This window comes from Schistocerca nitens, chromosome 2 (assembly GCF_023898315.1).
Source record: "Schistocerca nitens isolate TAMUIC-IGC-003100 chromosome 2, iqSchNite1.1, whole genome shotgun sequence".
Classification (NCBI taxonomy): Eukaryota; Metazoa; Arthropoda; class Insecta; order Orthoptera; family Acrididae; genus Schistocerca; species Schistocerca nitens.
In genome coordinates, this window is record NC_064615.1 from 456,716,626 (window position 1) to 456,731,288 (window position 14,663).

The 14,663-nt window shown below is 40.4% G+C and overlaps 1 protein-coding gene across 1 annotated transcript in view; it reads right to left on the reverse strand.

The window, feature by feature from the left end:
- Positions 1–1,642: 1,642 nt before the first annotated feature.
- Positions 1,643–14,663, reverse strand: part of LOC126236341 (ATP-binding cassette sub-family C member 4-like) — a 229,687-nt gene continuing 216,666 nt past the window's right edge. Inside the window, exons 23-26 of the mRNA XM_049945567.1 lie at positions 9,349–9,509; positions 8,911–9,040; positions 2,071–2,181; positions 1,643–1,967 (exon numbers count right to left, since the gene is read on the reverse strand). Coding sequence (XP_049801524.1) covers positions 1,884–1,967; positions 2,071–2,181; positions 8,911–9,040; positions 9,349–9,509 — 486 coding nt within the window. The 3' untranslated portion in view covers positions 1,643–1,883. The remainder of the gene's footprint in view (positions 1,968–2,070; positions 2,182–8,910; positions 9,041–9,348; positions 9,510–14,663) is intronic.

The following is a 14,663-nucleotide window of genomic DNA, read 5'->3' on the forward strand; positions in this document are numbered from 1 at the left end:
TTCAATTGTACCCTGTGGCCATGTATGTTGACCACTGTTGCAGCCTGCCTGCTGTCCCACTCCAGCACCTGCCAGAATCTTTCCCGGGAAGGCAACGAAATTAGACCGCGACAGGACAGCCACCCACACTCCTGCACCGGCGCAGGCGCCTATAGTAGGTGCCACACGCCACCACTCGTTGGAGCGAGTTCCACCACCGGAGGCTGACATCCCTGCAAGCATCTTGGCAATCTTCAGCCACACTGACTCTGTCTGTGATTGGCAGTTTCCCACTAAGTAGGCCACACGCGGCTGTGTAAGTTACTGGAGTCAGCACTGCTGGGTGTTTTCCTCAGTCTACTCTCGACCGTACTGTATGCTCTTTAGGCTGCTCACTCCACTCACCAGGCCCTCCAATTCTTCTTCACTTTCAATGAGGATAGAAATATCGTCATAAAATCATGTAAGTGATGTCCTTTCAACCCGAAACTTAATCACAATGCTGAAACTTCCTTTTATTTCTGTCATTGCTTCTATGACGAATGGACTGAAGAATAGGAGTGAAAGACTGCATCCTTATTTTATACCATCTCAAACACTTAGTTCTTGGTTTGTCATTCTTATTTTTGCTAATGGGAAGTACATCGAAAATAAGTACTTTTTTTCTAAAACTCTATTACACAACCAGACCGCAAAAATTTCATCTTTACCTTTCAGGTTTGTGGACAGGAAGGACAACAGAAGGTAAGGGTGAGAGATTAATATTTTACATCCATTGAAAAAAAAAAATGGTTTCATCATAAATGTTGTCCATACATTCTGTACATAATGCAGAAAAGTGTATTTCCTACACAATACGGACAACAGTTCGTTGTTAGAAAATACGTAGGCTTAGAACGATATTAAATGTGGCAGTACCAGAGATGTAGTTGATTCATGTGGACGCTTTTATTTAAAAGGAAGACAACAGAAAAAGACCCTATTAGTTCCTGGCAGACAGTTCAGGCGGCGTAGGAATCGATCGTCTTTGGTTGCTGGGTTCCTAATATGGTCAATGACAGTTTGGATTAGCAGAAGTGTTACAGAGTCACCTGTCTTTACGGAGATTAAAATAAATGAAACTCTAGACATTTCGCATTTTACTAAGTTGATATCTTCAGGCTTCTACGTATGAAAATCACAGTCGAAACTAGCATTAGTGTAACCTACCATGCTTCTTAATTGTACTACAACCGTGTATTACGCAGTTCATGTACTGAATCTAGGCTTTTATTCCCGTCTTGACGAAACTGAACCAACAACGAAACGTTTCATAAGTATGTAGAGCTTTCGTAATAAATGGCATTAAAAGGTACCATATGAAGTTTCTTCAACAGAAGTACCCTGACGTTGCTTCTGAATCTTCTGAATCTACTGAGTAGTCTATTACAAGTTTACTTTATATCCTACGGTACGAGCAGTGACTCATTTGTGCCACAGAACAACTCCAATCGTAAAAGTGATTCATTCAGTCACAAACTAAACTTCGGTGCTTGGATTAATCTAGACATTAAGCTAAAAAATCCGCGATTGTTATTAGCAATAAGATTATAAACGTGATTCCATATTAAAAACGAATTTATAATAAAGAACACAGGACAAAAAAGAGCATCAATGGCTTTTAAATGTATTTCAAGGTACGTGTCAGTAACAGGCAAGTCGGTAAAAAAATTACAACCGATGCTTCTAAATAGCAAATAAACACTCAATAAATAAAATTAGTCTTAGTAACAGGCACTGATGAATTTTATGTCTCCACTCTACACGTGACAAATGAAATGTCTCTAACAGTTTTTGGGCTCTTTCACAACAGATGGGAAAGTGTCACGGCGACAGCAAAGGGAGTGTAGGAAGTGGCTGAAGAACTATAGCCTCGTGACTTGTTCTCCTTCTTCATCATCATCTTCCCCTTTCGTTTCTTCTTCCACGACAGTCAGTGTAGTATAGCTCTGAAAGAAGTAATAAGGTCGTTACGTATGTTTCAAGTTCCAACATGAGAAAGATATTTCCTAATTTTTGTGCATTTCTAAAAACGTTGGTTAAAGCTCTCACCTTCTCAGCAATATTTCTCAGTTGTTCCGCCATCGCAGTTCCCGTTTCTGCCACAAGATTCGACAGAAAACCATCCAGATTCTTCATCAGAATATGTGGATGGTCATACTCCTGAAAAATCAAATGTTTATTCTTTCAAAAGTTTTCGTAAATCCTGAATTCTTATTAACTTAAAATAATTAAAAGTAAGTTTGATTCCGGAAGCCTGGTGGGGTTAATACAGTCTTCGGTAACCTACATGATCAACAAAATTCTCTTTTACATATACTGTGTCGAGAACACAAAATGAGACTGACGACAACACACTTCAGGGCCAAACTGCGTAAGAAAAAGACATGGGCAAACCCATGCACCCGCCTTAGGGAATTCCAAATTGACCACATAGCAATCAGCTGGATAAATGCTAAAGAGATCATGAACACAAAGGTCAGGAAGAACACAAGAATAAAATCGGATCACTATCTACAGAAGTTAAGTGCCTTTGGATTCCAAACAGGGACAGACTGCCACAGACGAATAGAAGAACAGAAAAAATAAAGATAGACAGAAACAAATTAAGACACAATCGATCCATCTATGAGGAAGTAATTGAATCATTCAATGACTGGGACGACAGGAAGCGAAATATGACGAAACAGGCTGAACTATGGGGAAAGGAAGAAAAGAAACGGAAGCACTGGTGGTGGAACAAGGAATGTGAGGAAGCGGTAGAGACTCGCAGGAAAGCCTGGAGAGATTGGAGCAGCAAGAAGGACCCGGAAAAATGGGAAGTTTTCTTAGGAGGAAGAAAGGAAGCGGCCCGAACAATAAGATGGACCAGAAGACAGAAGATGAAGCAGGAACTGGACGATATTGAGACCTACTTCAGAAAAAACACCGGCAGACACTTTTTCGGGAAATTCAAAAAGAGTATGGTTGGATACAAGGGTAGAGAACTGTTTATGAGAGATAAGAAAGGGGAGCTGGCTGTCAGTGCGAAGGAGAACTGTCGGATTTTTGCAGAGCAATTTCAGGACCTGCTAAACTGCGAACCACCTGAAGAAGAGCTGGAACTGGGGACCGACACAGAAGAGAGAGAGCCACGCCCTCCAACCAGGGATGAAGTCGCACATGCCATAAGCTATCTAAAGAATAATAAGGCAGCTGGAGAAGATGGTATAGCAGCCGAGATGATAAAGTGGGGAGACAACAAAGCAATAGACAACATGACCAACATAATTCACTAGACCTGCAGAACAAAGAAGTTGCCAGAAGGATGGAAGAATGCAATTGTAGTACCAATACATTAGAAGGGGAACAAGAGAGATGCAAACAACTACAGAAGAATATCGCTACTACAGGTCGGATACAGGGTGCTGTCAAAACTATTGCTCAAGAGAGTAGAAGAACAGGTAGAAAGTACAGTTGGCGACTACCAAGCGGGATTCAGGAAGGGAAGAGGTTGTATAGAACAGATATTTATCTTGAAGCAACTGATAGAACATAAGGCCCTAAAAATCAAAAAGACAGTAATAACCTTCGTGGACTTCACAAAGGCATATGACTCCATCGACAGACAGACTCTTATTAGGATCCTGAAGAGCAGAGAACTTGATGGAACTACACAAGAACTCATAAAAGAAATTCTGACAGACACAAAAGCGAGGGTGGGATTCAGAGGAGCACTGTCAGAAGAATTTGAGATCAAGACTGGTGTTAAACAGGGAGATGGAATGTCACCATTGTTGTTCAATATAGCACTGAACGAAGTGATCAGGCAGTGGAGAGCTATAAACGAGGAAATGGGAATACCAAAGACCCATGTGGGGGACAAAAAGGACAACAGCGCTCAAGTGGACTGCCTAGCCTTCGCAGATGACATAGCAATAGTAAGAGAGACGGAAGAAGACGCAAAGACACTACTCGACAACTTAAGTAAGGTAGCCAGAAAGGTAGGACTGAGGATCGCCTATAACAAGACAAAGACATTAAATACCACTGCAGACTGGGAAGCACCGGAAGGCACTGTGCAAATGGTGGACAAATTTAAATACCTGGGAGAATTTATAACAGGAAGGAACAGGAGCAAGGGGGGAATAACAGAGAGGATAAAGAAGATGAAGTCAGCCTTCTGCATGGCAAGAGAGATGTACAATAAAAAGGATATATCCACAGAGGCAAAGATAAGCCACTACAAGGCAACAGTAAGGAATGCAGCATTATAGGCTGCTGAGACGATGACACTAGGAAGAAATGGGGCAGAACAACTAGAGAAAGAAGACAGAAAAATACTGTGAAAAATATTAGGTCCCAAAAGAGGTGGAGAGAGGTGGATGCAAAGACCTATGGAAGAATTGTACCGAAACAGGAGAACCATTTCCGGGGAAATCAGACTCAAAAGGGCAAGGTTTGCTGGGCATGTAGTTAGGATGAGTATGGACAAAATGACAAAGAGAGTGTGGGAAACAACAGGGAGGACAAGGGGAAAGACAGGAACCAAGTGTGTTGTTGAGCTTCGGAAGGACTGTTTGGAATTGGGGATCAAGGTCGAAGGAAAGGAAAATTTGAGGAACAAATATACATCAACCAATATGCCGGAGATCAATGACAGAGAAGAATACAGTAAAAGATTAGAGTGTCACCAGTGGAGCCGACAGGAGAAACGGAAACTGAAGATCTCGGAAGAAGAGCGGGAGAGAAGAAGAAAAAGAATGAAGAGGTTCTGGGAGAAGGAGAATGCAGTCCACGAAGGGGCTACCCGTGGTCCAACAGAGGCCGTAACGCAAGAAGAATATAACCCATACGCAGAAATTACGGTCAGTCCATACGACTAGTCCTCACCGTCCATATATTTGTATTCAGTTCACGCCATTAATCTGAAGACTATCAGCAATTTTAAATATGTAGAAGTATCGACGGTTCATGAAATATGAAATATTTTCCGCGAACTAAATTATTGCCTTCATCAAACTCAGCATTGATTTGGTGCAAGCAAATAGCTTAATATCTATGTATATTTAATGCTTCCTTTCGTTGCTGATTGTCCTACAGAGTGCAGAAACTTTCATACACCGGCTATCTTAGTTTTTTGTGACCTTTATTGCGATAAATAGCTTCAAGTAAACGCTGGGATTTTTCAAATAAGGCTAAAGTTAGTTCGTCGCTGGTTTGCGTCCAACTTGGCAAGAATAAAATAAGAGAAGCAATAAACAGGAAAGGACAGACATAAAAATAGCAAGTGTTGACGTTGAGTGCAGTGGTAATCAAAATTAGGATGTTACTGAGCACAGGACGAGAACAGTCCGTTTCACGGGGAAGTGATAAAATTAATATCAAGGCGGAATTGTTGCTAATTATGAAGACAAAAACGTTGACATCTTTAAGTGAGCAAAATTATAAGTACAGTAAATGTGAAAGGAAAGCTAGTATTTATGTGGTGCAGAGAATTTGAACCATTGTAATTACCGAAGGAACATGCTGGCTCTGTTGAGGTTAGCTGTCTTGGAAAACCTGTGTTAATGAGAAGAATTTTCAAGAGACTGTATCCTCTTTGTGTTTTGTTGTTCTACCTCCATATCACTATACAATAGAGCCATATTCACAACAATTTAGTCCTGTATCAGGAACCTGACTTTGACACGATCTTATCCGAAAATTATATATGAATATGTGGTGTTTGTTCTTTCGGATATGTCCGCAACAACAGACACCACACATTCGTGTACAACTGGCTCACTTAGATAGATCCACCTTCTTTAGTGTGGATGCACGAGTACGTCTGACCCCCTGCGGGAATCTCAGAGTAGCGAGCGTGGAGGAAATTGACAGGGACTGCGGATAGATGGCGCTCGGTGGGAGTGTGCGTACGCCTTGAGGCGCGTCGAGACAGACGCACAGGTGCGATAACACTGTGTCCTGGATGGCGGAGTGGTCAATACAAGTGCCTAGTAATCAGGAGATCCCGGGGTCAAATACCAGGCCAGTATAATTCTGTAATCTCTTCCTTTCCTCTCTGCCAACTTACATATAATTCTCCAAAGATATCGACAAATTTCACGCGTTTGCTACGCAAAGAAAGAATGGGCGACATTGTATTACAGTAGTTTTCTCTGTCACACACTGTACCTGCAGCTGTCTCTAGTCAATTCCCGCCCTCCAATCTCACTTCCCCAAGCCATCAGCTTTGTCTGCAGAGTCACCTGTTGAAACTGTCTGCTTTCTATACCTTAACACCCACTATCAGTGTCATTTCAATCTTTTCCTCTGTCATTACATTTTCCATCGTGTTTCTGATGATGGTAGACACAGCATCAAACGTGATAAGCGATTTACATTTATTGTAGTTCTTAGTGTGAAATTGTATTTATTAGTTTTTTCACTATTATTATTTGCATCGACGGTTATAATTATTCTCATGATAGTACATCTGATAGAGAGGGTGTCAAGGGTACAGGTGCATATATTGTGATCAAAAACGGTTCAAATGGCTCTGAGCACTATGGGACTTAACTTCTCAGGTCATCAGTCCCCTAGAACTTAGAACTACTTAAACCTAACTAACCTAAGGACAACACACACATCCATGCCCGAGGCACGATTCGAACCTGCGACCGTAGCGGTCGCACTGTTCCAGCCTGTAGCGCCTAGAACCGTACGGCCACCGTGGGCGACATATTGTGATCATTGGTACCGTAATATGTACCCACTTCAGATTGTAAGTTGTTTTTTCTCTGTGTCTAACAGTCTTCCCAAAACCACAAAGCACGATTTACAGCCGATGTTTTTTTTTTTTTTCACTTTCGTAATTTCACCACGAAGTGGACTACACCTGTCCACTCTTCAATAAAATGGTTCAAATGGCTCTGAGCACTATGGGACTTAACTTCTAAGGTCATCAGTCCCCTAGAACTTAGAACTACTTAAACCTAACTAACCTAAGGACATCACACACATCCATGCCCGAGGCAGGATTCGAACCTGCGACCGTAGAGGTCGCGCGGTTACAGACTGTAGCGCCTTTAACCGCTTGGCCACCCCGGCAGGTACTCTTCAATACTTAACCTGCTATCTGTGAGAAAGAAAAACCTCTAATAGCTTGCTTGTGCCACACACACTTAAAGGTACTAACCAACATCAGAACATGCTATACTAATAGCTACGATTATTAGTCTGCAAATGAAGCAAATGCTGATATAATGTTGTTCAGTATACTGTCCTCAGTCAGCACTGGAAATACCTGCACTTCCGTCTCTAACACCCTGTATACATAACTGAGCCACAAGTACTTATAGCAACGAGAAGTTTGGTAAAACATGATTTGTAATAGGTTTTGATATATACAGTTCCCTCACGTTTGAGTCCGTTCTCACTTTACTTAAATTGAAAGCAAAGCAGCTTCTTTTTTTTTCAGTCTATCCATTTAAACCGCTTGTTGGGCAATAACCTTCCGTCTCCCTTACCACTGGAGTGCTGTCAAACATTAAACGCACTTAGAAACAACATTCCTGCGTCCTTAAACGTCTTCGTTTTGGACAAAGTTATTCCATTTTTCTGTGACTAATTGTAAGCCGCGTCGATTCGAATACCTTCTTATTTGCAAATTCCGAGAAAGAGTTATCTTGCTTGCATTGATTTAAGCTGATTTTTCACTTGTCTTCCCTCTTTAATTCTACAGTTTCTTGATGCAACTACGAAAGAAACGGTGTTTCGATGTCGCACTTGATACTATCAATTGTATGACGTGATAAAACAGTTCTGATTCGTTTCGTTTTCCCTCGTCATATTAAAAGTTTAGGGTTCCAGTCTGGGAAACACCAACAGCTAAACGAAAGTGGAAGGGGAGCAGAGAAACAAACGAAAATTATTTAAGGGTAAAATCCAAACTGCGGGTGTTGTACTGCATGTAGCTATTTCCTAAGGGCGACTATGTGGGCAGAAAAATGAGTTTACTGGTAAAACAACCGAATATTCACAATTTGTGTTTTCTGTCTTATTGTGCAATTCCTTTACTGAGAAATAAATAAATAAAAATATCTTGTTTCAATGTGCGAGTTTCTAATTTGAAGATCAATTGCCAATTCCAAAAGAGTTTTGAATGCCTCTTTTTCTAAGTTCAGAGCTAAAATTTAACCATCTTCAAGAAATAATTGACTCATTTCAGCTAGATGATGTAGGTGAAATTGTTTGCATGATGGGTTTTGTAATGAAAAGGATATTTTGAAGAAAAGCATATACATAGAAGGCAATGCAAATAAGTGAGCCTGAAGAGTCACAAGTGAGCTAATGTTCCCTGTACCTTCAGCGCAAAAAATGTTCAGCTACCAAATTTGCTGAAAGTAGTTTGGGTTTGTATTAAGCATTCCTGGTTCAAACCACGAGGCAGAATGAATTTTTCCCTATGGAACCATAAATTGCCAGAGATGCGCAACAAAGGTATCACTGACCTTATAAAAGCAGATCTGCAAATAGCAATGCATTTTAATTTTAATTACAGTGAATTATTTAAAAATGTAAAAGAGAATGAATCGTGGCAGAAGGAAGTAAAGTCTGTAAACAAAAGCAATAATTTCTTCTGTTATTTGTAGAAAACCCTATTTGAAGTATTTGTTTTGTAGGCTTATTCCTCGCTCCCTTATTATCACTGTAAAAAGCTGGCAACCCTACGCGGCTATGACAGCTGCAGTAGAATTACCCTGGTGCTAAATCCATTGTTTAAAAGATTTAACTTCGCAAAATTAAATGACAGACTGCTGTGTCCAAAATATAATAAGAAGAAATTGCTTTTCAGTGTGTGTTTGGTAAAAGAAAGCTATTATTGACGATTGTTGTAGGACATTGTCTAGTGACATATTTGTTTCTCACCACTACAGTTCCAGCGTCCATCACGAGCACCTTGTCTGAGTCCATAACAGTATTCAGCCTGTGGGCGATAGTAATCACCGTGCAGTGCATGAATTTTCTGCGAATCGTACACTGAATCAGGGCATCCGTCCTGTAACACAAATTTTCAAATAATTCGATCACATAAATGTCTCTACAGAGAGAATTTCCTACCATTAAGAAGAACTCTCCTGTTTGCGAAGGTGGTCCAAGGAACTTAGGCACACAATCTAAACCATATAGGTGATAAAATCACAACCCACAATATGAAGGTATACACAGAGACGACCACTTACAGTGTAACGCAATTAACTACACACCCTCTGTGTATTTAGATGGATACAGGCACGATTATGAAAACATAAACTGTGTTCAGTAAAGGGATTAGGAAGGAATTAATATAAGTAATGCGACACTCACTCTGGGTCGACGTTGGCAGTGGCCTCGTCGAGTACGAGTATTTTGTTGTTCCTGAGTATGGCCCTAGCAAGGCAGATCAGCTGCCTCTGGCCCACGCTGAAGTTGCTGCCGCCCTCCGTAACTTGGAAGTCTAGTGTCTCGACACAGGACTTGAGCTCCACCTGTCAACATTAAAAGAAAGCAGAGTAACAACTACTGAGATCATGTGTGTGTGACGAAGTTCACCGTGGAGAGTGGCTGGGTTAGTTGTTTCACACTGCTCAGCTGTTCTTTGCAGAAATATAAGAAATAAATACTGCATCGAACGCTATAGTTGGTGGTTATACTGTTTCGCATGGGCGAAATCGAAATTGAACGCAACTTATTCTTTATTTATATTTTTCACCACATATGGCAAAGATGGAATAAATGTATGAAGTAGATGTCTGTGGAACGAAAAAAATTTGCTTGCTTCCGTACATACCAAAACCATGATCCAATTTACACAGTTTTTTCCGTGTTGTCTGCAGAACATGTATACATTTTTTTAAAGTGTTTACTGTAGTGAAAGGAAAATTAGTATTATTTCAGTTCTTAATTTCAAGTATTATTACAGCAGATATTAATTATTAAAAATTGGACCATATCTAGGTCCCAATGTTCTAACCGTAGTCCACTTCACATATATTAAGGTGGCTTGTAGTTACGGTATTTATGTCGATTTGTTTAAGTAAAAAGTGAAAGAAAAACATTACTAAACTCGTTCATTTTGTAATTTATATTTAAATACAAACACATAAGAAAATAAGTGACACAGTTCTCTATTTGTCCCAGACATCTTCGGTTCTTTTACAGAATATCATTCTCCTTTCCTGGACGCCTTAACTGGGGGCTGAATTGTGTAAATTACATCATATTCGTTGTACAAAAGAAGATCCTCTTCTTTATGTCAGATTTACAGTTTCCTACTTGTTGCCACGCAACTCACTTCTGGCCCTGTTTTGTAGATCTGAATGGCGCTACCTACCTATAATTTGCCCTCGTATTTGACAATGACAAAATCTTTAACTTTAGAAGGTTTCATCTGACTCAACTTTGTTCAAGCGTTTCCCTTCAACACAAGTTCCCTTTTGATGTTTATTGGTCATTATTTATTGCAGTATGACCTGCAATACCGCCTCAGCAATGTAAGTTAATGTAACACGAACAGACTGTAGTAGGAAATTTTGGGCTTTAGTTGTGTCTCAAGTTAAATTTTTTTAATAAAATATAACGTAATGCCAGTTGACATAACATTGCTAAATAATCAGAAACATGAATATTATACAGTATTTTTCAAATTTCCTTACTTATTTATGGTTAGGCGCAGAACTTTGTAGCGAAATCAAGCTTCTCAAGAAAGTTCAACAGCAACTGATTTTTCAGAAGTATGCCGATATAACAATTTCGCAGTTTCACAGAATTCAGCGCCTATTGGACTTCCAGATGGAGCACAAAAGAAATGCAAACAGAAACTGCACAACTGCACCCAGCAATGTAATAACAGACTGGCAGCTCTGGGACCATAGTTACCAGAAATTACCCTATAATATAACCAGTACCGATAACTTTTGTCTTTACAACTGTAGAAACAAGAATATCTAGATATTAAATCTCAGGGAAATCATCTGCTACAAAGTTTTTTGTTTAAGCATTAAACATGATTTAACTGACAAGCGGGCGACAGCTTCCACAATCTATTTTCTCTGGCGTTTTAGACTTTGGGGCTGTTACTTATCATCGGTGAAAGCTTCACGTGAGTTGGTGACATTAGAGGCGCAGTGTTGCAGTGAAGTCCAATGAGAAGCAGAAATACTATACCATTACCACAAGATCATCAAGACTTATTCTCGTTCAACAAGGGTATTCGTTGTGTGCATATTCTAAATACAAACTAGACAGCTAGTTTGCAGCAGTATTTTAAAAGAAGGTATTGCTATGGACACTAATCTGTGCATTAGTAATGAATGAGACCTCATATAAATATGTGCTTAAATAATGGTAAGACAAGTCATTACTACTAACCTATAACATCACCCTGTTTATATTTATACAAATAAACCATGCAATATTATCAGTTTGTGCAATGATATAAGGCTCATAAACACAATTCTGGAAGCACACTGACTAGGGACAAGATCTGCCAGGGCCCCGAGGCACAATAAAAAGACATGTAACTCTCGCAATATTAGTGTTCAGCTTCACTATAAAACTCGTAAATTGGTACGGAGTATACAGGGTGAGTCACTAACTATTGCCACCTAGAATAACTCTGAAAGTATGATAGTAGCTCAAAAGTTTGTGGAACAAATGACGCATGGGACAACGGGTGCCATAATATGACACTGGTTTTTTGTTGCTAGGTGGGGTCGCTTCAGAGATACGAAGGTCAACTTTGTTTTTTTTTAATGGGAAGCTATAGTTTGGTACTTATTTTTTGATAGCGGCTATCGAGACGAATCCAATGATGTGTAACAGTAAGGTCTTTCAAGGTCAACGAAGGTCACAAAGATGGTATGAACGTCCGTTTACAGAAGGAGTCCGAAGTGATTGATGACCATTGGTATCAGTGCAGTGCTGCAATCTTCAATCTTCTCATCATGGATTGAGTGGTATTCCGTATCACTTCGGCACTTATCGAAGCACTTGCTCTGACAATTCTCTCTCGCATATCGTGCAAATAGTAAATAGTTGCCGAATACAGCGTATCCATCTAACGTGCCATTGACATGTAGACACAATCCGACGGTTTCGCAAGACAACGCTTATAGAAACGGTAAGACTAGTATAGTCGAATCAAGCGAATGTGAGTGATGTATTCCTTCGAAGAACAAGTCGATATGCTTCTCATTTATGGAGAATGCCAACGAAATTCAGTGAGAGCTAGAGACTTATACGCTGATAGATATTCTCAACGTACTCACCCTACACGTCGAACATTTAAATATGTGTATGATAAAGTGAGAACAACTGGATTTTTAATGCATCGGAAACATATCCGGCAAAGGAAAATTACTAACGAGGAAACGGAAATTGTTACTCTTGTCACTGTGGTTCCAGATCCTTGTGTTAGTTCGCGTCAAATCGCAAGGGGATCTGGCATGAATCAGAGTAGTGTTGTTCGTGTTCTGCATCGCCATAAACATCATCCTTACCATATCAGTCTCCACCAAGAATTAACTGGTACGGGTTGAATGCGTCGCATTGAATTCTGCCGATAGGCTCAACTTCAGATTCAGAGGGATGACACATTTCTTAATTTAATTTTATTTACTGACGAGGTTATATTCACGAACCATGGAAATGTTAAATTGCATAACATGAATTATTGGGCAACTGAAAATCCATGTTGGCAGTGGAAAGTTGCATACCATAAACCGTGGTCGGTGAATGTGTGGTGTGGAATTCTGGAGGACAGAATTAAAGGCCCCTATTTAATCGAAGGAATTCTTAATGGTAGGAAGTACTCCACATTCCTGCAAGAAATATTAGGTCTGTTATTGGAAGAAATACCTTTAGGAACAAGGAACAGAATGTGATATCGACAAGGTGGGTGAGCGGCACATTTTTCGCTGATGGTTTGAATGAGTTGCAGAGACAATTCCCAAATCGTTATATTGGACGCGGAGGAGATTGTCCCTGCTCGTTCGCCAGACTTGACTCCTCTGGATTTTTTCTTGTGGGGATTCTTGAAAGACATTGTTTATAAAGACGTTCCAACTGCACCTGAAGATATGCGAGACAGAATTGTCAGAGCATGTGCTTCGATTAGTGCCGACGTGATAACGAATACCACTCAATCCATGATAAGAAGATTGCAGCACTGCATTGATACCAATAGTCATCACTTCGAACACCTTCTGTAAATGGACGTTCATGCCGCCTTTTTGACCTTCGTTGACCTGCAAAGACCTTACTGTTACACATCATCGGATTCGTCTCGATAGCCGCTATCAGAAAATAAGTACCAAACTATAGCATTCAATTTAAGAAAACGAAGTTGACCTTCACATCTCCGAAGCTACCCCACCTAGCAACAAAAAAAAAAAAAATTTCATATTATGACCCCCGTTGTCCCATGCAACTTTTGTCCCACAAACTTTTCAGCTACTATCATACTTTCGGAGTTATTCTTGGTGGCCATAGTGAGTCACCCTGTATATACACATCCGCACGACCCCAATGAGTCTATCAGATCTCCATCACAAACCTCCAACTTATGATGCTAACTTGCGTAGAAACAAGGACTCCGGCGCCACTGCAGATTGAGGCCGCAGTATTTTTATCCCCGACAGCTACAATATGGCGAGACCGGCCCGCTTCTGCATGAGACGTAGGGAAAGTCAAATTTAGAACTTTAACATCTTAGAGCTTCACTGTAACGATTTATCTCGGAAGTCATGAACGGTTTGCTTCGAAATTCCATAACAGGTGCGAGGTACTATATTCCATAATTCTACGTGTTGTCTTCAGCAGTTCTTTTCATTACTAACTAATTTCACGATGATCACTCAGGACTTATGCGATTTATTTCCAGTTTTCTCCCTAACGCTCACGTCAGATCAGCAGATTTTCGTTCGTACACGTTGCCTTAAGCACCTGTTTATCGAGATTTTGGCACAAGATGCCTCTATGAACAGTATTGAGAATCAAGCATTTTTGTCGTAGTTGCGAATTGTCGTGATGGTAAATAAACCAAATGATTAATATATTCAATTACATTTAGTCCACTTTCCTAATAAAAGAAAATCACCGAAAAAGATGTGATCGGAACACATACCACACTGAAGGTAAAAGCGAGGTTGCGTGGAGTTTAATGCTCTGTATTTGCATACGGCAAGCCCAGTGTTAAGATCTCCATCTATTCAATCTGATTTAGGTTTTTCGTGATTTCCCTGAAATGAAGTATACCGTGAATGTCAGGAATCCGGTAAAACATCAAATCTCCGACATCGCTGAGGCCGGAAAAAGATCCTGCAAGAATGCGACCAACGACGACTGAAGAGAATCGTTCAACGTGACAGTAGTGCAACCTTTCCGCAAATTGCTGCAGATTTCAATGCTAGGCCATCAACATGTGTCAGTGTGCGAACCATTCAACGAAACATCATCGATATAGGCTTTCAGAGCCGAAGGCCCACTCGTGTACCCTTGATGACTGCATGACACAAAGCTTTACGCCACACCTGGGCCCGTCACACTGACATTGAACTGTTTGATGAGTGGAAGCCTGTTACCTGGTCTCGTTTCAAATTCTGTCGAGCGGATGGACGTGTACGGGTATGGAGACAACCACG